The sequence below is a fragment of the Haemaphysalis longicornis genome, unplaced genomic scaffold (genome assembly GCF_048455015.1).
Source record: "Haemaphysalis longicornis isolate Haplotype H1 unplaced genomic scaffold, Haemaphysalis longicornis Haplotype H1 scaffold_2, whole genome shotgun sequence".
Lineage (NCBI taxonomy): Eukaryota > Metazoa > Arthropoda > Arachnida > Ixodida > Ixodidae > Haemaphysalis > Haemaphysalis longicornis.
This window is the reverse complement of record NW_027526295.1, coordinates 126,242,979-126,267,574: the sequence shown is the minus strand read 5'-3', so window position 1 is coordinate 126,267,574 and position 24,596 is coordinate 126,242,979. Positions and strand designations below refer to the sequence as shown.

The 24,596-nt window shown below is 45.7% G+C and overlaps 1 protein-coding gene across 3 annotated transcripts in view; it reads right to left on the bottom strand.

The window, feature by feature from the left end:
- LOC144167370 (carbohydrate sulfotransferase 3-like) overlaps nt 1–20,735 on the bottom strand; it is a 43,878-nt gene extending 23,143 nt beyond the window's left edge. The window contains exons 1-2 of one of the 3 annotated variants that reach the window (XM_077696655.1): nt 20,622–20,735; nt 6,256–6,388 (exon numbers count right to left, since the gene is read on the bottom strand). In XM_077696655.1, coding sequence (XP_077552781.1) covers nt 6,256–6,266 — 11 coding nt within the window. In that variant the 5' untranslated portion in view covers nt 6,267–6,388; nt 20,622–20,735. Of the gene's footprint in view, nt 1–6,103; nt 6,168–6,255; nt 6,389–20,621 lie in introns of those variants that run through there. The other 2 variants (XM_077696656.1, XM_077696657.1) reach the window with 2 other exon arrangements.
- Between the last annotated feature and the right edge of the window lie 3,861 nt (nt 20,736–24,596).

The following is a 24,596-nucleotide window of genomic DNA, read 5'->3' as shown; positions in this document are numbered from 1 at the left end:
TGATAGTGTTGTCATTGCGTTGAAAGGGACTGCCTGAGAGAGGATACGAGGTTATCATGCGTGAAAGAGAAACGTCTGAATAGCATAGACTACGCATTATCGCTGACGGGTGGTCGAAACGTTTCGCCGTGAGCGGGTAACCGTTATCTAAATTTTAGTTTCAATTCCGCATCGGGTTGAGTGGGCTCGAAAAATATCGGTTCGGGTTTGGGTTCGGATCCTGCAAAAATACTGGTTGACTGTCGGTCCAGTACCGTGCTTATTCTGCGTAGTTTGTGCCGAGAAGCTGGTTTCGTACCTCGTAGCATTAATTATATTATTATGGAAGATAGACGCGGAAACTAAAAGCAGTGACAGCCATCTATGTTAAAGACGTGTTATGAAACCTATAGATGCCTATTTCTAAATAATTTCTGGATTTCTCTTTCGTCATTCTGTTATTATTTCGACATACTTTCTCGCGCACTGCGCGGCAAAAGTGTACTACTGTATTTCTTTCCGTTCGTCATCGTTTGTCCCCCACTGATTCAACTTACGTGGCAGGCAGTAAAGTATTGTGATGATGTAAAAAAGGACAAGGTGTCTCTGCGGGTATGCAAACGGGTTGACGTGAATTTCTGATACAATTCCCGTTGGTACTAGTACATATGACAAAAGAATTGGGGCAGCTTTGCACTAGTCGCGCGAAGTCTGTCCAACAGCGTAGCTGGGTGACTTTCCTAGCCTATTCTTGGTTCGGCTGAGTTTATGCATGCTTGGAGACTTGGCCAAGTTTTCCTTCTGCTTAAGCTTGAAGACTAGGTCAGGTTTTCTCCGTGTTGTCGTCGTAAACATCCAACAGAGCAAAGAACACTCGGTCATTAAAGTCTGTATAATGTACACGAACTTGTAAATCTGGACCATTTGCAACTTCATGACCTGTCGCCGCCGCTGTACTGGCACGATATTCCGGATTAGACCGAAGTCGTCGCAGCAGTTGCCATGTAGCGCCGCGATGGACTTCGCACCGCGGTTCCTCTTGTTTGGGAGTGATTCTGTTCTTTTGTCGTACCATCTCTCTCTTCGTCGGAGGCACGCTGCTGAACCTCACGTAGATTTATGAACTTGACGGCGAAAGTTCTGCATGTCTGGCAGGCCGGGATGGTTTTGTCCGTATGCTTTTACGTCTCTCCCAGCGTGGAATGCGTCAGTACGCACTCACCCCGGCGGCAACCAACTTCGCGAACCCGGCGTCTGAAGCTTGAGCGTTTTTGTGTTTCTCGCTAGAGGGGCAAACGCACGTGACTCTCCAGTAGAACAGTAAGCGAGACACCACGCCATGAACGCTGGGCAGAGTCCTGTCAAAGGTACAGCGGTGCCGGCCCGCGCGATTTCCTCATCGCTCGGCGAGATTTCCCTGCGCACGTTCGCCAGCCCAACGCCAGCTCAATCAGCATCGCTGCTACAATAAACCCTTCTTGTGAGTTTTATAACCACTTTGTTTGAGGTTAGGATACCGCGGATTCTCGGTTTTGGTAAGAAATCTGGGTGAGCCAAAATTCAGCTCGTAATTTGAAGCAAAAACGCCAATCCTTCAACACAGCCAGGAGCTTGTGTGAGCACGTTTGTTTGTTTCTAGATATCTTCGGTTCTTTTTTGACGGGGTACTTGGTTCATGTGTCGTGATAGCGTTCTTCATTTTGAATTTTACTCCTGATTTCCACCCTGGCCACCCTCCTGACCTGCAACGCTGGGTGCATGGACCGTGTTACCGACAACTCCTGAACTTTATACACAAAACTAATCTGTTCGTGTTTCTGTAAGCGCTTACATCTATTATGCCGCAGGGCAAACTTTCGAATAAAAAAAAAACTACTGTTTTGTCGTCGAGATAGAATGGTCGCCTGTAGTCCGGACTCTGGCATGCGGAATGTTGAAGTGTGAGGGAAGCGTAAAGACTTTCCCCTCAAGGGTTCTAGGCTCGAATTATTTCCAATAATCGGATAGCCCCGGTTCAAGACAATTTATGGAGCCTGATGTATATCAAAGACCATCCACTCGAAGCACGACTTTCCTGAAGAGTTCGTACTTTTCTTTAAAATATTGCGGCGACTAAGCTTCACTGGTTATTTGCTTTCTCCCAGCGGAAAGGCTTATAATGTTTTGTTTTGTTTTTCTGTGCCTTGTGTGTCGTTGTGCGTTGAGTTCGTTGCAGCGCTGGGCGTCGGGATTATGGAGTATTTTCGGGTTTCTTAGTGCGCGTTTCGAAGAAAACGTTTTGCCGGCCGAAGAGCCCCTAAAGCCGAAGGAGGGAGCATTTGTGCCCAGGGCACCGACTGGAAGAAAACCGTACACCGCAAGACACTGTTGTAACTCGCTCGTCAAGGACGTCGTCTTGTTTGACACGCATCCGAAAGTTGTCCACCCACGTTTATGTTCTCTGTGACTGCCCCATATTCCTCTGCCCTTGTGTGAGCTGGTATCCAAGATAGGTAGAGAACAACCTATGTCGCTATGGTACTACGAAAAGAAATAATTGTAAATAGAGTATACGGGGTAGGGCTTCGCGACCACGTTTTTCTAACCAGCTTATTTTAGTGCTAAGCACTCGCTCTTCGATGAAAGATACGTGATTGCCCACATGTCATTTAGTGCAGCAGTAGCCACGTGATTTCATGGGCCCTCCTGCGGCTTCGCCTGCAATTGAATCATTAGGTAGGTGAATAGTGGCCGACTTTATTTTTGTTCTTTCGTTTAAGCGTAAGATTCTGCACACGGAGTTGGAGTTGGCGATGTAATATAACGAAGAAGTGATGACCTCGGAAATATGGCAAAAAAATTTATTGAGTTCTTCTCAGGTGAATTCTAGCTAGGTGGATGGCGTGCGAACTTTCTGTGTCGTTCGTGAGGAAGCCGTATCATAATGCTTTTTGCGAAATGAGAGACTCCAGTCTTATCCTATTGGCAACGCTATTGTGCCCGACCACAATGGGTGGTGCCCTACGAGATTCAGTGAGACATGGCTTGGGGCGGTAAAGACATTTTCGGTATTTTCGAAGCCTTCATAATATCGTGGCGGAAATATACGCGATGCTATGGTAAAAGTTGCGTGCTCACTGGAGTCGTGCTTCCAAACGATCAAATCTGTTTTGTTGCAGGCGTATTTGGCGTTGATGTGGTATGTTCGAGATTCGGGGTGTTTCGAACTGTCGGTTTAGTTGGCGGTATACGAAGTCGATACACAATCTACCTCAGTGAACGACCAAGCTTTGTTTAGCTGTTATATTTGCTGAGACCTAGCGAACGTACTAACTGCCGCATGGTGCATGCCACGCGTCATTGCGTGCAAACACCTTTTGGGGTTTTGTCAAACCGAATATATGATGTTAGAAAGACGAACGCAAATAACAACCCAAGTGTGCCTCCTTCGGTAATGCCGTTTCATGAAGTATATCTGTGCACATGTGATGATGGTGTTTCCACGGATTCTTTGGGACGCATTTGATTTTGTTTATAGGTGAGCGTGATAGCGCTAGCATTCTGGCTCAGAGAGAGAGACAGCAAAATTTTGCAATATAAACAGCCGAAAAAATTACAAGCGGATCCATGAATCTTTTGCATTCTCTTCTTCTCAATCACTGATTTAGCCTAGTGTTCCCCACCAGTCCCAGAAATTTACTTCTTGTCTGATGTAGGAAATACTAGATAGGGAATCTAAATCTAAAATAAAACTTTAGGTTTTTTAAAATTGCTGTCGAATTGTCCACATTTAACATGAACCGAATGATAGAGCTCTGCACAATCACTGCAGGGGTCTTCCGATCTTCCCAAATAAGTCAATGTTCCCCGTAAACACTCATCGCTCACCTAACTTTGCATTTACTAATATCTCCGACCTATCCCATTTACGATTTTTAAATACTCCCTCTGAACAAGCTGTACTGAATTCTGGAAGGACAGCTTCTTCCGTTGACGCTCATCTGGATAGTGAAGTGTTCACTCTGCTCATGAAGTAACATGCTTCCAGGCTGTGTCCTAAATGTAAGTCCTCTGTTCTCTGGTCTCTCATTGACACCGTTACTGCAGAGTAGTACGATTATGACATATTTTTTTCCTAGCATGCTAATGCTGTTTAAATGCTCTACGATACATTCTAAAATTTGATATGGCCTTTTTGTGACAAGAATCTGATTTATTGTACATCTTCCTTTCCCCAAAACCATCTTGTCAACATGTCTCTTTAAAATTTGGGGCGTCGCTGATGTGGTACACTTTTACCTTGGTAAATAAGGTATATGCAGTACGCAGTTCGCTTATGGGTCTCCAACAGCTACGCTAGTTGACAGAGTTCTACTGGTGAATTAAATCTTCGTTGATGTTTTTAGGCTACTGGTACAATAACGTCTTGACATATTGCGAAATACTATTTCAACACTAAGTAGTGCGATGGTTTTTCCACCTATTATTGGATCCGTGGTTTTATTGCCGTCCCCGTCGGCTCCGCCGTTTCTGCCCTTCAAAGGGGATCGCTTTTCATCAGTTGGTCGTTAGCTACTGTAGTAACACCATGAACAATAATTCTCTACATAATATATTCCTGGCTTAACCTTGTTGGTGTACAGTTTGGCATAGATACTTTTCGATAATTTTATATTCCGTCTTATTGTTGGCAATGTTGTCTTATTATCCATGACTGGATAGCACTTCACTAATAGAAAATATTCCACTATTTGTTCTTGCGATCATTCAGTATTTTCAGTGTTAATTCACTGAATTTATTCAATTTTTCTTCTTAAAACTGTGTCGATCACACAAGAATGCTGGCTATGTATTCACCGGTAGAGAAAAATGAAAACGACATACAGGTGAAACAAGTTATAGTTTGTGTTATTTAATCTCAAATGTAGAGGCGAGCAGTCATAAAAACTGGTCCATTCGGTGCAATGATTGCTTAGACAATTTAAAATGCCCCTGCCCAACGTAGTAATAAAGACTGCAGAAAATTTCCAAAGTCACTTTTTCCAGCATGTTCTAAAGTTCAACGTTGTTTTGAAACTTTGATTATCAATAGTTTTATTGCGAAAGAGGCTTGGTCATCTTTTGGGCCACTAGAACAACCAGTATCAGCATTCTTGAAAAGTGAATTCCCAGATAGGCGTCGAGGCGTCAACTACAGTGGGCAATTTATATACCAAACGTAAACAAGCTGTTGGAATAAAGCACCACTCACAATCAATGAACTCTTCGAGCGCTAATACCGGCTTATAAACGAGACCTGAGCGGATGTTTTGAGTCACGTACACCAGGTGAGTGGACTCGTAGTGCTATTTACTTAGGAAATACCCACTAGAGTCGGGTTGTTGTTTTTACAGACGTTTCCATGGAGGAGAGCTTCCGGTTGAACTTTCACTGCATCTCTTGTGTGTCACTGAGATAAATGAAAGATGCAGTGTTTTATTACCTGTAACTGCTTTTAATGTTCTCACGCTCAGGCGCACTGCTCCGCACTGTGATAAATGGGACCCTGGTCTTTCCTGATAGCGTAATTATTTTATTTATTATTATTATTATTAGCGTAATTATTATTAGGTTATTATTAGGTTATTATTTATTTTTATTTTATTTAATAACGTAATTATTAGGTTATTAGCGTAAGCAAAATATAAGGCCAGACTAAGGTTCTCAGCCCTACCAGTGGCATATAAGGTCAGAAAAAGGAACCTAAGCGTTGTCGCTGAGCTAATCATGAAAAAGGAACCCACGCGTTCCCGCCAACGTGATCACAAAGGCGACATCGCTGCTGCCTCGCCTTCATGTTGGCCACGCTATGATCCTCACACATGTTGCATATAGCTACGGACCATACAATTGGCATGACAACATTCACTGCGTCAAAATACTTCACTTTGGCTCCACGTTATAACCGCTAAATTTTCCAAATAGGAACACATTGTTTTTCTTCAGAATATCTAGTTCCAACAAATCGCGGCAAGGCAAACGCACTACAGCATGGTTATCACGAATGCTAGAACTTGCTGCTAGCTGATGCCAGTAATGTGCAAGTTAGGTGAAATTATTTATACTCTTATCATCCGCGAACTCAAAATAATTTTTTCGACCTTACCTGCACCGCTCTGAATGCCTTTATAAGAGTCCGAACGGGTAGTGAGACTGAACACCGCTCTGTTTCGGTACCCACACGAACAACTGTCACGATTTCATCAAACACCTGGGCGTTCTCGACCATGTATAGTCGGACAACCTGCCACAGATTACCTGCCCCACATTGAGGAGATGGCGGCAGCCGCTCCAATTTTCCCTTCTGTATAAGTGAAATCGTAATGCACGCGTGAATTCAGCAGATGTTCGCAGGGTTCGACCTTTACACGGCGTGCGTCCGTGCTTCCCCCTGCGATGAGAAATGAAAAGAGTCTCAAAAAATCGCCTTTCACCAAAATCTGCGCCGCCTTTCACCAAAATCTGCGCCAACTCTCGTGACTTTCAAAGACGGTAAAATGAAAGGTTCCAGTTTTTACTCTATCGAGAATAAGTGGCGGATTACTAACCAAATTTCGTTTAACTGGCCACAGGTGTTAGGTCTGTTACATTGTCCACCACTCGGAAACACTTTTCACGATAAACCTCAGCGCTTTGCCGTATTTCTTGGAGCGCAAACAAATTAGCAGCGCTGAATGTTCTGCATAATTAATGTAGTGCAATTAAAGAAAACCAAAAGCAAACAAAAAATAAAATGAGATATCGAGGAACTTATGGCTTGCCACACATTTTTCTGGCCGACAAAAAGGTGTGTTGTCAGGGTGGATACAAAAACGAAAGCTCCGAGGCGAGTTTTGCTTAAAAACATGACTTTTTCTCTGCCAGTGGGCGAAGTCCGACTTCCCGTTTCCTCAGAGAGACTGGCCTTTGAAGCTACCCCGAGTTGCTAACCGCTAGCAAAGCAATCTGCATGATAACTTTGAAGGGATGTGTGTCGGAGGGTTTTACTCGCTTAGCAATGTAGCTTCTGGCCTTGACTTCCTTATTCAGCAACCCCGATTGCAACGGAAGCTGCAAGCCAGCCAGGCTTTCAGCACGTGCGTGCAAGTACACGGGTCAAAAGATGTCCCCAACTCTGGCACTACTTACACTGAATGCGGCCTACTTGGATATTCTCGCCGCAATGTTCCATGATATAACTGCATTGCCGTTACTGTAAAGCGCCGCATTCGAGGATGTACAGGATGAAACCAAAATGAATCGTCTATAACACCGTGTTCTCCCGGAATTTAAACTACAACGAAAATCCTCTGATTGACTACTTTGGAAATAAACGAACTTGGCGGGGTCTCCGTCGCCGACAGAGCTTTCGCAAAGAAACTTGTCGCCACTCTTCTAATCAATCTGATCGCGAAATGACTGACTGACTGACTGCAACGGCTTACTTGCACGAATGCTTTGCTCTGTGGACAGCCAATGCACTCGCCATTTGTACAAGTGCGGCACGCACACACACAGCTGGCTGGCGCCGAATCTTTTCAAAGTGCTACGAGTTGTGCCGCGCCTCCGCCAGATGGCGCCACGGGTCCCGCGACCGAGAGGACGCAGTGAAACATCCCCCTCGCGAGGGGCACGATCAAATGCAGAACATTTCCGGGGGCGCACGACGTTAAGTAGTTTGCGTTACGTTAATGTTGTTGCACTAATGGCAACTGCTGACGAGAGAGCGCTCGTCAGCAGTAATTTGAATGAGTCAACGATATAACGCGCGTTCGTTGCGTCCCATTCTGTGTCGGCTTTGTGGCGCAGTGGGAAGAGCACCATGTACATTGCGTTCCGCCCGCAGGGTCGAGGGATCGAAACCGGGCGCCGGATAGTATTTTTTTTTATATAGTAGGGAGGGGACGGTGCGGACTACGGGCGTCAACGCGGGTGACATCGTGAGTTACTGAGACATGACAAAGCGGGCACCGAAACCACCGTTGCCATCAATCAATAGCTCTATTTTCCATTCTTGCTAACCACGTAAGAGTGAATTAATTCGAAAGGGATAGCGTTTCAGCTGTTCAGGTTGTCTATCCATGCTTTCCTGCTTCTCGGTATTCGTTTGCCTCTTTGCTCACGTTTGTTGCGCGTGACACAATTTCTTGTTCTACCATTACAAATTACCCACTTTATGGCCCTTGCTCCCATACCTGTACGCCCTCCTCAATAGTTGTGGTAAAGTTCCGTTTGTCGGCTCTGCCTGCCGGCCAAAATTTTAGAATAACTTCGAAGCAAAGCGAATATTTCGATGCAGAGTACTCTGTCTAAGCTGCTAGCGTGCAGTGTTGACACAAACGCTTTGACAAAATACTTTGCAAAGTGCCCACTATTAGTTTGCGCATCAAATATTTACCCCCCAAAACAGCTTAGCATTCTGGAGTAATTGTTTGCACTGCTATAGGCGTCAAAACAAATGGTTTTCGAGATTGCGGTGACACCTACAATAACAAGGAACTTTTCCGTCACATTCAGATCGATTCGTAAATTATCAGCGGCCCTAATACACGTATTCACGGGTGTCTACAGCGATTAGGTATATTTGTGTAAAGCCGTTAAGATAGACTATTATAGGCGGTGTTCGGACTTGTTAAGAACGTGTCGCCCTCGTCGATCTTCTCAGCGGGAACGCGATCGTTTTCGAGTTATTATTGCCTAGCATTCGAGGGCCGTGTAACACACCGCATTTCCACAAAAAGGAAGATGTTGCGGAAGTTCCACCTGTAATCGCTATAATAGCGCACATGCAGATACCTTGTCGCACAAAACATCCGAAAACTACAAATAAAAAATACAAAATACGGAAAATGGCGAAAAGCTTAACTCCTTCCATGTCCGAAATTATACAGATTTCACGAAAGTTCCACCTGTAATCGTTATAAGAACGTAAATGGAGTTAATTGGTTAGGGGAAATTGTGAAAAACTGCAAAATAAAAAGAATGTTACATTTACGCAATATGGCAAAACGTATAACGCATGGTATTTCCACAATAATGCACATTTCGCAAAAGTTCTATTTGTAATTGATATGATAGCGTAAATGGAGTTAATTTGTAGAACGAAATTTTTAAGACCTATAAAATACGAAAATTATAAAATAATTAGGGACAGTGGGGGACGGTGTACCGCCTTGCATACCCACAATAACGAAGAGTTTGTGAAAGTTCCAAATGTAATCGTTATAATAACGTAAATAGAGATAGTTGGTGGGAATAAATTTTGAAAATTACAGGATGAGAAAAATATTTAACAAATTTACAGAAAATGGCAAAATGTATATCGCGTGGTATTTTCAGAATGCAGATTTTGCCAAAGTTTCCCCACTAATCGCTATACTAGCGTAAATGGAAATAATTGGTGTAACAAAATTTTGAAAATCTAAATAAGATGAAACATATATAAAATAACTGCAGAAAAAGGCAATCTATGTAACGCCCTGCATTTCCGCATTAAAGCAAATTTGGGGAACTTCCACCCGTAGTCGTTATGCTAGCGGAAATGGATATAATTGTTAAAAAAAAACTATGAAAAAAATAAATAACAAAAACAAAACAAATAGGAAAAATGGCACAACGTATAAACGACATGCGTTTCCACAGGATGCGGATTTTGCGGAAGGTCCACCTATAATAGTTATACCTACATAAATGCGATAAATGGTAGATAGACCGTTAGAAACAGTAAAAAAATTAAAAATACGGGAAATGGCGAACCATGTATCGCCCTGCATTTCCAAAATAATGCAGATTTCCCGAATGTTCCAAATGTAATCGTTATAATAGTGTAAATGGAGATGATTGCTCCAACGAAATTTTGAAAAACTAATAAATAATAAAAATAACATGCAATTACGGAAACTGGCAAATCGTGTAATGCCGTGCACTTCCACAATAATGCAGATTTCCCGAAAGTTCTAATTCAAATCGTTATAATAGCATAAATAGAGATAATTGGTCTGGCAGGATTTATAAAAACCGAAAATTTCAATAAACCTCACAATTAAAACAAGCGGCTTAAGAATGCTGCGTATTAGTAGATAATTCTCTGAATTTGTGCAGCATTTTTTCAGTGTCAAATGGGGCATGAAATTCCGCCTTGCCCGACTCAGACTTGCAGTTCGATACATGCGCTCCAATTTCTCTGTATGCAGACAACCCCCATAAGGCGACTTTTACTGTGAATGAGCCGCGCACGCCAATAAAGCGGCGCCACAAACGCTGAGATTTTCCAGTGTTCACACATTCAAAAGTTATTTTTATTGCGGAATGTGATATATGACTGGCTTAGCGAAAACTCGGTCTTGAAGTTCACATGCCTGATTTTAGCCATCCTAGCATCACGCTACGTTTAATTGCACAGGGTTGAGTTTATGCTTGGGTAAAAAAGTACTATAGCTTGCTTGGGTTTTAATCCGCAGGAGATGGTTACAATGCATCACATTTAATGATGATGTTTGTAGTTTAATGGCGCAAAGCCGACTAAGGGCAAAGAGCGCCAAACAACAGTGATTACATGAAAGTGGCATGAAAGTAAAAGTAGAACATTTCAGTAAAAATAAAGTAAAACACAACGTAATGAAGGTGACTGGTGTAAAGGGCCAGGTTGTCAACATGCATGATATGAAATGAGATGTAACAATTTTACATCGGTAAGAAACTCGAAAACGCGTTTGATTGAAAACAGGGCTTCGTCTCCTAAGAAGTATGACGGGTGTGGTGGAATATGTCGAGTGTAGTTGTGGGAAGTGTTTGCGTCGTGGTGTGTCAAGTGCCTTACATTGTATAAGGACGTGGATCTCGGATAGGGCCTCTCCGCCCCTGCTGCACAGAGGTCTTGGAGACCCCGTGAGAAGGTGCGAGTGCGTTGCATGCGTGTGCCCTATGCGTATTCTAGCCAAGGCGACTTGAGTGTATCTATTAAGTGTGTCGGTGGTGTATGGTCCCAAGTGTGGTTTTATTACGTACAACGTGTTGTCTGTTTGTTCACTCCAGTGTGTTTGCCATGTTTTGCGAAGTTGTTGCCTGATGTGTGGCTTCACGTCGGTGTAGGGTAATGTGGTTATGTCTACTGTATTCGAGATTGTAGCAGCAGCAGCCATTCGATCCGCGGCTTCGTTCCCGGCTATACCACAGTGGCAAGGGATCCAGCAAAGGACCAGTTCAAATTTATGGACATACACAGACATAATACCTTTAAAGATAAGATTTACAACGTGATTTTTTGAAGACTTTGTTGAAAACAATGCCCGCACAACACTGAGTGAATCTGTATAAATAATGGATTGTGGGATGTGGCTTTGAAGTATATGATTAACAACAAGAAGTACACCTTAAGCCTCTGCCGTAAAGATGCTAGTATAACTGTTTAGAGTTTTAGTGACATTAAGGCCGGGTCCATGCGCAGCGCAGGACACAGAGATGGAAGTCTTAGAGGCATCCGTATAAAATTCAGAACACTGATACTTCTGGAAATACAAGAAGTGCTGCTGAATTGGACATGTGGGAGCTCGGTTTTAAGTGCGAATGCACTTTATAAGCGACCCCAAACCATCCACCGCCGGCGGCGGCGTCCGCAGTGCTCCTCTATATTTAAAAAAGAAACAGCATCCGGCGCCAGGTTTCGATCCGAGGACTTTGCGGCCGCAGCGCGACGCTCTACCGACTAAGCCACGGACGCCACGCTGATATCAGTGTGAGTAATGCGCCTTATATCTTTAACGCATTCAAACTACGTCGTCAGCGGCGTGCGTTGGCGACTCAGCGGCGTTATAGCGGCTTGATAACTGCGTGGTGTACACGTGATACTACAAACCCGATGGAAGAGATGGAAGAGAAGGCGGAGAGGCGGTGGGCTGCGGGGGCCGAGCGCAAGCGCCGCAAGCGGGCCGACAACCGTGCATTCGCACTTTCACATTCTCCCCCTCGGGGAAATGCGGGGGAATTTTTTTTATCTACATGTGTGAAAGATGTGTCGCATGACACAGGGCGGAGATGCCATGGTGCTATGAAATTTGTTACAGAACTTTGGATGGTGTCTAAAAAGGAGACAGCAAGCTCTGACGCTTCCTCTCTATCTCTGTAAGAGAAGGGCGCAGAGAACGATGGTCGATTTAAAAAGAGTTCGGTCATCGATGTATCTTGAAAAACTGATTTAAAAGGATGGCGAGGCATTCATGAGGTTTTAAAACCATAAAGCAGGTCTGTCTAAGCTCGCTGACGTTCTAGGCTCCATTTGTTGCACTCTACATACAGACGTTCGACTGGACTAGTCCGAAAGGCGCCACACGAGAAGCGGAGCCCTAGATGAAGCACAGGGTCCAGCATTCTGAGGGATGTTTTAGTGGCTGACCCATAGGCAACGCTACCATAGTCCAATCGTGAACCTATCAAGGTGGTAAAAACACGTAAAAGGAGTTGTTTGTCAGCGCCAAAAGAAATCCGCGACCGAACCTTCAGGATAGTTATTTATGTTTTAGTTTATGTTTCATGTTTTATGTTTTTATGTTTTTTATATTTATTTATGTTTTTTTTTTTCGATTTATGTTTTTTTTATGTTTTTTTCGGTGTTCAATGTTTTCGAACACCGAAAACAGGCATTTATGTTTTAGTTGTTTTATGTGTGGGATGAATGTGAGCTCTTCGTCAAAGATTATACCTAAAAACTTGTGTTCCTTTTTGACAGGAATCGGGACACCATTGAGTTGAATGTCTGGATCCGGCCGGATGTCACGCATCTTGGAAAACAAAACACAAGTGCACTTCCCAGGATTAAATTTAAAACCGCTGCTATCTGCCCAACCAGCTAGATTGTTAACACCAAGCTGGACTTGGCGCTCGCAGGCACACAGGTTTCAAGACTTAAAGGATAATTGTACGTCGTGTGCATAAATTGAGCAGGAAATCGACGGTGGCAATGCCTTCCTAAGGGAATTCATTTTCACAATAAAAAGGGTGCAACTTAAAACTCCACCTTGTGGCACTCCATTTTCCTGCACATGAACCCTAGAGAGTGCAGTTCCAACTCGCACGCGAAACGTTCTTTCGGACATGTAACTGGCAAGCGTGTTCATCATGTTACCTGCCATGCCGAAGGACTTGAGGTCGCTTAGGATGCCATAGCGCCACGCAGTATCGTACGCTTTTTCTATATCAAAGAAGACTGTCATGCAGTACTGCTTATGGAGGAAAGCATCTTTTATATACGCCTCTAATGCAACGAGTTGATCGTTGGTAGATCGCCCCACCCTGAAGCCTGCCTGGCAGCTCTCGAGAAGACCATTGTACTCTAAGTACACGAGTCTCCTGTTTATCATCTTCTCAAAGAGCTTACACAGGCAGCTTGTCAGGGCAATGGGACGATAACTGGCAGGAGAGTAAGGGTCGTTCCCTTCCTTTAGGAATGCCACTACTATGGCCTCCCTCCAAGAGCGTGGAATGTGCCCCGAAAGCCATACTTTGTTGTATAGGTGTAGGAGTGTTTCAAGGGTGTCTGAGTGTAAGTGTTTTATCATGGTGTACGTAATCTTATCTGCACCTGGAGCTGAAGGTTTACATGTGGTCAAAGCTGCCTTCAGCTCATGAATTGAAAAAGGAGAATTGTAAGAAGTGTGCGACTTGTTGTTATCACGCAGGGACTTCTCCGCAGATGTTTTGTGTTTCATGAAAGTGTTTGTGTAGTGTGCTGAGCTGGACACGTGTTCGAAGTGTTGTGCAAGTGTGTTAGCCTGGTCTTCCAGTGTGTCGCCTGTTGTACTAACCAAGGGCAGGCTGTGTGTCTGTTGTCCTTTTAGTTTTCGTATTCGTGTCCAGACTTTGTGTGTGTCAGTGTATGAGTTGATGGAAGTGAGGAAGGTGCGCCCACTTTCCCTTTTCGCCTCACGACGCACTCGCTTCCCAAAAGCCTTTGCCCGTTTAAAAGAAATGAGGTTATCTGACGTGGGGTACCGGCGAAGAACACCCCACGCCTTGTTTCCGGCCTCTCGCGCCCGCCTGCAGTCCTCGTTCCACCAGGGCCTCCTTAGGTTGCGGGACGCACTGGAGGCCTGGGGAATGGAGTTTTCGGCGGCGTCGAGTATGTGTGCCGTGACGAGTTGGGCTGCTTCCTCCACGTGTAGGTGTTTTATGGTTGTGTGGTGTAGTTTAGATGTTTCTGTGAATGTACTCCAGTTTGCTTTTGATTCATTAAACTTTTTATGGGAAGATGGACTGCGCGGGCCTATGCCTATATACGTTAATGAAGTGGGGAAATGGTCACTACCATATGGGTCCGTGCCCACGCCCCACTCAAGACATGGAAAGAGAACTGCTGAACCAATAGCCAAGTCAAGATGCGAGTATGTATTGTGTCCTAAGTTGTGGTATGTAGGCTGTTTTTTGTTGAAGACGCATGCTCTGGAGGACGTAAGAAACTTCTCTATGAGGCGACCTCGGGCATCCGTTCTAGAGGAGCCCCAAAGAGGGTTGTGCGCATTAAGGTCGCCTGTTAGGATGTATGGTTAGGGCAGCTGGTCGACCAGCGCCTCGAAATCAGAGCTCGAAAGTGCATGATCAGGAGGAATGTAAATGGAGCATACCGTTATCAACCTATTAAATATTATCGTACGGATTGCTACAGCCTCAAGAACAGTGTTCAGAGTGACAGGGTGGCAGGCTAAGGATTTCCTGGCGACAATTGCCACACCTTCTGAAGAGTGTGTGCAGCCAACCCTGTCCTTTCTGAATACCATGTACCTATTTAAGAAATTTGTTTGTTTAGAATTGAGGTGGGTTTCCTGGAGACACATGATACTCGGCTGATTGGCATGCAGAATCTCATACACATCGTCAAGATTTTTAAGGAGGCTTCTGCAGTCCCATTGGATGATGTTTTCTGTTCCCATTATTTATATTTAAGAATAATTGGAGTGTGTGTGTGTGTGTGTTTGTTCATGTGTCGTCTTTCGGGGCTGTTATTCTAGGATTTTTAGGCTTTTCTGGCGGCTTGGACATGGAGGCCGATCCTTGCGCTCCGTTGCACGCAGGAACGGCGCGACATCCATCTCCTCGTCGGATGCCAGAAGAGTGCCCGGCGGACCAGGCCCCCCGGACTTGGCCCCCTTTCGGGAGCCCTTCGTTTGAGCTGCCACCGCCGAGGGCGTCCGGGGCACCAGAAGTGGCACGTGAGGTGCGGTGGCGGTGGGAGCCGATGCGGGGCCTCCGGTGTCCATCCGGTCGGCACCCTCCAACGCACTGGTGGTCGGGGAGGCAGAGGCGGGAGGGGCACCGGTCCCTACAGAAGAGGTTGTCACCACAACCGCTGCTGCCTCAGCAAGCGGCGTGGCGACGGATTGGGCTGCCAGGCACCCCAGGGGGGGGGGGGGGGGGGGGCGGGAGAGGGATCAGGTCAGACTCGCTGAACTGGGTCCCTGTAGACACCAGACGCCGCTCTGCCCCCCGGCGACATGCGTCGGCGTACCTCCACAGGGGGAAAGAGGCGAACCTCTTCCGCGCCTCTGGGAAGGTGATGTTCTCAGTTATCTTAATGTTCATGATCTTTTTCCCTGTTTGAAATTTTTCACATTTGCGGGAGTACGCTGCATGCGGCCCCCCGCAGTTCACGCACGTGAGGGTGTCGGATGGGCAGTTGTCGCTGGGGTGATCGTACGCGGCGCATTTTGCACAAGTGCTTCGACCACGGAAAGAGTTTGTACCGTGTCCGAACCGCTATTACTTGAAGCAGCGGCGAGGGTTCGGAATTCAAGGACGAATGGAGCATCGAATGAAGCCTGAATTTATATATTGTGGAAGTGCCGAGCGGTGAAAGGTCAGGATAATGTGTTTGGTGGGGATTATCTTGTCGTCCCTGCGCATCGTGATGCGCCGAACAGCTGTGTCGCCCTGATCTTTTAAACCTTCGAAAAGGTCGGCATCTGTTTCCGTCAGGAGATCTGGCTCAGAAATCACACCCTGGGAGCTGTTTAGGCTCCTGTGGGGCGTGACCCTGATGTCCAGATCATGGATGCGGGTTTGTGCAAGAAGAGTGCCGGCTTGTTGTTCGGCATTGAGTTCTACAAGGATTTCTCCGGTACTGAGCTTTTTTGCTTGATATTTGCCACCTATGGTGCTTCGCAGAAATTTAGAGATCAAGAATACGGTCATGGAAGCGACAGGTCTTGCTGAGTCAGCTGACTCAATCACAAGAAAACAAGCATAGTTATTCACGGTTGTTGACAAGACGGTTGTTGAAAGAGGTGGGAACGAAACTTCGGTGCGGCCCCTTTTCGGGGGCCGATCATGTTTGGGGGGGTGTTTGGAAAATGCCATATGATACATTTGAAAGCAGGGAGACGGGGGTACTTTCTTCTTTGACCTTACTCTGGTAGTCAAAGAGGTCCCGGAGCTCCCTGCCTGGTAGACAGAAAGGGAGCCCATCCGCCGGAGCTTGACCTGGGCTCCGACGGCCACCGTTTGTGGTTTCTACCCTTCAACATACAACACATCGCCACGGTTGGATCCAGCTTATGTTTGGGGGCTTGGGGTCCGCGGTGTCGCCAACACCGTTAGCAAGATTGCTCAAGGTGCCCCGTGCGGGGATGCATCACATTTATCACACTGTTATATGTGGATACGAGAATAATAATCATAATTTGAACATGATGTACTCCTCGCTCTAGAAAACGATTTTGCTGTGCGCTAAATCGTTACATGTTATGTCATTGACATGTTATCAAACCAAGGATTACGCACTGGTTATGAACTTGAACGTGACGCATAAAAAAACCATTTCGCCATCTCAATTGTAGGCCTCGCAAGAGTTCGTTCCACTTGTTCCTCAGAAGTCTTAGAAAAGTGGACCAAACTCTTCTGAGTTCCCCATCTGCAACCACCTATCATGAAAACGGGCCATATCTACTAACGTGAAACCTAGAGGGGTGGGGGGAGAAAATGCGTAGGGTTGCTCCTTCTCTAGTGAAACCTGAATTTGCTTGATTATACCCCGAACATATTTCAGGAGAATCGGGTTAAACAAAGCTTCTTCCCGCATTGACCTTTTCAAGTTAGCGATCTCCACTATCGTGCTCTGAGGGTCCGCCATTCTCAACCAGCACTTGGTGAAAGAAAGTACAAGCACAGCTTCCGAACTCATTGAGTATTGGCATGACTCTACCGTTCGCTACCTCAGGCTGGCAAATGCTGCACTAACATTTTTTTGCGTACCTAATGGAAGCTGTGTTCTCAACGTAACTTTCTACAAGTTGAGACACGTACAACGATCGAACAGGTCTCGAATGGAGACTGACATGTTGCGCATGCTGATAGTTATGAATGTAAACAAAGATGTTTGAAAATTCCATGACCAGCTCTTTGTAAACAAAAGGTTTCATTTTTTATAATAATGTAATGTTCTCTGCTGTGATCATTGCTGATTCATTTCCGAAGAAATTCCAAAATTTTGGAGAGTAGTTGCTCAAAAACACTGCATCTTCCCGATTACCAGTTTGAAACAAATAGCAAGTTTGGCACCTTGAAGTGGCCTTCTAAAAGATTAATCTGAGCGTATTACGTGGTACGCATGTAGATTTGCCCGAAAGAATTCCCGAATGTAGGAATATTTTTACGAAACAACCCGATTTCTCCACGAAAATCAGCTAGAGAAATCGCACATGATTTTACAAAATTATAAAACCCCAAAGTGTATTCAAAGATAGTAAGTCTCTCTTGTGCCACATGGCGAGTGTTGATTAGGTGCCGGAGAAGCGATCAAGCGCTTGGTGAGGCGGTGGCGTCCTCTCTTCCACTAAACCGGATTTTAGCAATTTGCATGCCCCATCTGCCCCACTTCGGAGTAGTGGCAGGGGTCAACGCGAGCCCACTGCAATGCCAGCGTATCACCCTGGGGGCTGGTACTGGGTGATCAACCCGGCTGCGGCACAAGGTAAGTACAGTTGACCCTCGTTATAACGAACAATAATATAGCGAAATGTAGCTGCCTAAATATTAGCTACGTAAATATAAACTTCATTGCTCACGCTTTATTCAATGACACCTATTCTTTTATTACGAAATTCAAACCATGAGGGATACACGCAATATCGGATATAACGAAGAAATACTTGACCAGGAGTCTGAGAAGCTACTTGGAAAAAAGGCCCCGTCGTCCGAAACCGGAGAGGTATAAATATAAAGGCCCTTCGTTCGTAGACACTGTGAAAAACTTCATCCTGCTCAGTGGTGTGAGTAGCCCCTAGACGAAGACCCCATCCTTAATCAAATAAATAAGGACGCACGCCTCTTTTGCCAATTGAACTTTGTTTTGTTGTAATTTTACGTATCCAGGTTTCGGTTCATTGAGCTTAAAGTGCAACCTGGATTCGAGGCCGGAGGTATACATTTTTGTTACAGGTATTTCTGCTCAAGCAAGATTTTCGGTTTGTTATATCCGGTTTTCGCCTCTACTGTTACAACGAATATCTGATATAGCAAACTAATTGTGCTGTGGCGATACTACTTCGTTATAGAGCACTGCACGGGCATAAATTTGAGGCCCGGGCCCGACCCGAGCCCGCTTTATGAAGACAGAGCCCCACCCGTGCCCGCATAACCTATCCCGGCCCAGCCCGGGTGTCCTTAAGTGAGCCTAGTCCGGGCCTGGCCCGGGCCCGCTGTCTCAAGCCTAGGCAAGGCCCAGGCCCGATAATTTATTTTTAGGCCTAGGAAGGGCCCGCGTGTTTGTGACCTGGCCCGGGCTTAGACGCTGAAAAAATTTGTCTATGCTATTTGGTTGAGGGTCAACGTGGCGTTCCATTAGACGGAGCATCTAGTCTGAACAAGCACATCATGAACTGAAATGCAAAAGAATTAGGGTTAAGTGCACGTACTATATCTTCTGCACTTCACGTCTGCAGTTCACGTCACATCGGCGTAATAGTAGCTCGTATTTTTACACGAGAGACACCATTACCTTTGATGACTAGATTTTTAGTAACTACACGCGGTTTTCTCGGCAACAAGCTGTTATTGCTAATTTTTTTTTGCTCCGCGCTTGAATCCACGAGTATGTACGTGCATTGAAGTATTTTACAAACAGTGGTTATTTAGCGATGGTGTTTTTTAGCACGCAAGTTTGAATCCCGGCGACGGCAGCCGCATTTTCATGGCTGCGACATCTAAAACGCACTTCTACGTGCATAAACATCGGCGCAGTGGTCCAGGTTTTCAATTCCTTACCCGCTAGGGCATTCCTTGTAATCGTATCTTTGGTATGTTAAACTCCAAAATGTAATATCCTGATGCAGTACATGAAATTTTACTAAAATTACAGTACTGCAAGCATCGAACCTGACCAAACACGTTTTGAAAACAATGCGTACGACTAACACCAACAAGCACGTAAAAATAAACTGATACCATTCATTTTAATGCTCCTTTTTAAATTTCACGTCAGAGCTGTTAACGGCCGGTCCCATGAAATCAAGGCCGAGCCCGGTCCGGGCCCACGGCATTGAGCCCAGGCCCGGCCCACGCCCGCCAATAACCCATTTCGGGTGTCCCGGGCTTTCGGGCCAGCCCGGGCCCGTGCAGTGCTCCCCTTTGTTATAACGAGGCTCGACTGTATGCCTTTTCTGGCTACGACCGACCACTGAACCCGATCAGGCCTAGCGTCAAGACCCGGTGGATACATGAGTGTCACACAAATTATAACCCGTCTACAAACAGCTTGTGCTTGTGCATGACGACTGTTGGAGCGCAGAGGGAGCGTTCCACAAATCTTTAGTTCATGTTAGTTTACTTTAGCAAGGTTTTATCCATTCTACACTTCTGTTTTCGAGCGCGTTACGTTTTAGCGCGAGGCGTTGAAAAACGAGTGCCCCGGTGTTTCATACCGTGACTTCAGGATACGACGACAGGAGACGCCGACATGTCAAGCCCCTAAGGGGCTTTGCCCCTAAACAATCCACCCTTTTGCTCATGAGACACGGGCACTGCTTAGTACAGAGTGCCTAAGAATGTCGCTCCATCGTCACCGCATGACGTACGACGAGAATTGTTTCTTTAAAGGCTGGCCTGAAGTGCGCGTAATTACTAAGAATGCATATTGGGCTTGATGTGCAATTTCTTTTTTTGAAAAACAAACGAAGGTTTTATTTGAACCTGAAGACAATACGGCGAAGTGCAGCTTCAGGAACAGTTTGGCCGTACATTGTAAAAGTGGAAACTTTCACACAAAAAAGAAAATATATTTGATTGGCTGTCGGGAACTCCGATATTTTGCACTAGGTACACACTAATCGCCCATCACCCAAAATTTTACACTGGCAGCGCACTGTGGGCATTACTGCACGGTATACGGCACATAAACGGAATAAAACTGACTAGTTTTGGTCGTACACCTTCATAATTTGCTGTGGACGTATCAACGCTATGTACGCTAGAACAATTCATTTCGTTTCTGGGACGGAAAATGCTCGGTAAAACTGAAGTGATAGTGCTGCTCCAGACCTTAAGTCCTCGACTTTATTCTCGTGCGTGTTGGTTGACCCAACAGTAGCGATCTGTGAGTTATAGGGGCTGGTCTCCGGTTTAGGTAAACCGATACTTTGGGAAAGCACCAGAAGTATACGTACTCTTTCTTGCGGGAAACTGACCCTTATGGTTACTTCATCATTGATGTCTCCGTCGGGGCCATTGGGAAGGAGAGGACACTAGGCAACTGCAGCCGCTGTTCCCCTCTGCTATTCGCAGTTGTTGTAAGCAGGTTCGCAGGTTTTCTGTCCAGCGCTGCCAGCCAGTTGCAGATGTTTTTTTTCGAATTCCATGAGAGATACGTAATTCAGAGCGAGGACGGACTTATTTCACTTTATTTTTTTCTGCCTCATGGAAAATGAGCGCAACATTATACGTTGCGAAATGGTGAACGCTGTCGCTGCTGTGAACTGCAATATAGCTACGATTCACTGCGGAAACGCGAACAACACACGTTTGGTTGGGTATTTTCGTATACCAAAAACTTTTTATTCTTCATTAGAATAACAATTATGGGGCAGTCCTACAGGAAATTCAGCATATTTATACTTTTCGACACCGGTGAATAGTTGTTAAATGAATGCAGACATGGTTTTTGAAAAAAACAATAACGTGTTACGGTTGCAGCAGCATACTTCCATCTTTACCTGTTCCATAGACACCATGATACAAAAAACTTCAACAACATGGTCGGAGTCGTTACTCTTCATTCAAGAGAAGTGGCCACAGTATTATAATACAGCATACGTACCCACGGTGTAAAAAAGGCAGGGGAACGCGAGCGACATCGCCACGCCATCTGACATTCCACTTCTGGTGTTAGATATCGATGTGGGCGTGCGCGCCCAACCCCCGTATACTATCCTACCTTTTCCTTCCATTCAAGAGGCAAACCTGATAGCATTGAGCGCTTGGTGCTACAGGTCACTTTTTATGCTCAACTCATCTCGCTGGCACACGCTTCGGCGGTGGACGGCAAGTGTGAAGTGGGCCTTGCTATATCTGCCCTTCTTTGAAAAAGCACACAATGCTACAAGATTTTGATATCTTAGTTTTAAGGACGACAGCGTTTTTTTGCTGTTTAAAAGGGAAATTTTGGTATGTGTTTGTGTGAATGAATTCAACGCGGTTTGCAACATATTATTTATTTTTTATCTTCTTTGTGTCAAACCCGCGACCCTGCCGATTTCTTCTCGCTTTTTTCTAATTCAATACTTTCTTTAGTACGTGTGCAAGACGACCTTTTATCACACTTTATCTAAGCAAACAATTTTTTCCCTGAATAGCTTCTCTTTTCTGTGTGCTCATTTTTAGTTACCTACCAACTGAATGCTCGTCGGTAACTACCCGAGTAAGCACATACTAATATCCCGACCTTTTTGAAGGACTAACAGCAAACCTATTAATTTTACATTTTGTGGCGGACAGGTTTCGTCTTGGATGAAGTTGGCAAACATGCTTGTGCCACTTCTCGCGCATATGACAGGTGTGGCGGAAGGGCATGGTGATCACGCTCAAGTGACGGCAAGCCTAGATGGCGTCCCACCAATAGACTTTCCGACGCTAAAAGAATGAATCCACCTCACCGCCAGCCCTGTAACTACTTCTGCATGCCCATTTCGAGATTTTTCAGAAAGCCGGTATAAAATTGGCCTGACATCTTTTTAACTGTTTTGCCTATTTAAATGGCGAAAAAGCGAAATTGCATGGCTTCTGGTCCTTACCGGTATTCTGTATGAGCTTCTTGCCAACCTGTGAAACAGGCAACAAAATGTCTAAGCATTTATTGGGGATTAAGTCGAACTTTATTTATTGCGAATATATTTATTGAAGATGAACGCAGAGCTTGAATTACTCCGCGAAAGTCAACATCGGGGTGTTTACTGGAACGTTTACTACTATCGCTTACATTATATTGATGTCATTTACGTATGGGGAGCATGCGCCTACTGTACGCAACATGGTTAAAAACTCGGGACCCACAATAGACGCAAAGTCACGACATTTATTCTGCGTTATTTCTTTTGAGTAGATTCCCATCAATGCACAATTTCTGTGGGCTGAATAGCATTGACAAATACACTGCCAGTTCCTGAATATACTGCCAGTTCCTAAAAAACAAGATGTACTCCCGAAGTAGGCGTGTGAGAACTGAAAACGCTGCAAGCTATCACATCATACGGCAAAAGTTTTGAGAACACGGCAAACCTATATTGAATTGTACATTTCCACTGTATTCCTCATCGGAGGTGCGAGAACAGAAAGAAAGGTCGCATAATGTTGTTTGCGCTATTGGCTGCCGCCAGCCTACGCCAACTCCGAAAAACATGCTTGACAGTTCGATTGTAGTCATGCCTTTACATTTGTTTGCTCGTAACACTTGAGGCCTAACGTGCAGTCAACACTCTGATTACCATGTTTTTGTAATACCCCACCTCATCCCGTATAACGCACTGTACTGCAAAACTTGAACGTTTTGCGTATCTTTTCCCCGGTCGGGGCACCTTGAATAATCTTGGGGACGCTTCGTGGTGACACCACGTACACCAAACCCCATACTCAAGCTCTTACATACCGTAGCGAAAAGGTAAACGGTGACCACCGGAGCCCTGGTAAAGCTCTGGGCGATAGGCTCCCTGTCTATTTACCAGGCAGGGAGCTCCAGGTCCTCTCTGACCATCAGGGTGAGGCTACAAGAAAAAAACACCCCGTTGAGCGCTTTTTGTATATCTCGCATGGTAAACTAAAAACTACTAAGAAACCGTACCCACCCCTCCCACACATACTCTTTCCAAAACAAGATAACTACGCGCAGGTCTTGAGGATAAAATCTGTTTACACAGAATGCACTTTTATGTACCAGTCAGTGTTCCTTATTGCAATGTTCTTAGAAGGTGTAATCGGCAGGTCACATAACGCAAAAAACTCAGAAGAGGCAAAATCCTGGCGGAGGTGAGTAACCAGCAGCAGGGCTCCAGGCTTCTCACGTAGTCACCCATGGCTTATTTGGACATCAGGATCACACCCCACCGGAGGCTCAAAATCTCCAGGGTTGTATCCCTGAGCCAGATCTTCTAACCGCGAGAGACACCGATCTGCTCGAAGGCCTCAAAGATCAGGGCATAACAGCACTGAGGCACGTAATCATGATAAGGGACAACAAATAAATCGCTACTAAACATGCCGTTCTTCTTTTCAACCGCCGTAGAATGTCCGAGTACGTCAACCCAGCTTTCATTTATTGCACAGTCCTCCCGTACATACCCAGCCCGCACTGCTGCTTCAAGTGACAGCGGTTGAAGCACGGTACGAACTCTTGCCGCCGCAGAACCTGTGCAAAACGCGTCGCACAGGACCACTCCACTGACAAGTGCAACTTTAAAACAACTTCACTTGCGCTAATTGCCGGGGCCCACACGCAGGCTACTCCCAGACCTGCGAAAACGTCTAACATAAAACGAGACTAACCTACAACAAAGTAGCAGTGAAAATCTCTTTCAAACCCGCAAAAGAAGTTCGCCTCTTTCCTTCTGGAAGGGTACGCCAGATCAGCCTCGCGGGGGGTCGGAGCGGCGTCTGGCTTCTGCAGGGACTCAGCAACACGAGTCTGACTTTGTCCAGCCCCCCTCCGGCTTGGTTCTCTGAGGCAGCCCAATCCACCAACACACTGCAGGACAAGCCTGGCGCGGTTAAGGTGGCCACGGACAGCGTGAGCAACAATGCTGATCCTTCCGAGTCTCCTTCCTCGGCCGCCAGAACACCTGAGGGTGCCAAGGAGATGGACGTGGAGGGACACATTGCAGCTCCAACCTTCGCCGCACCGCCGGTCCCTCCTGTTGCACTCCCGACGCCGGCGGCGGTGGGGGCTAAAACGAAGGGCACCACAAAGAAGGCTAAGTCCAAGAGGCCCGGTCCGCAGGCTCCCCCAGCACATCACACGGAGAGGTTGACTTCGGACGGTATCTTCAGACCAAACCAACAGAGAGCACCAAAAATCTCGTCCGACAATAACAGCCCCGAACCACCACGCACACACACACACACACACACACACACACACACACACACACGCACAC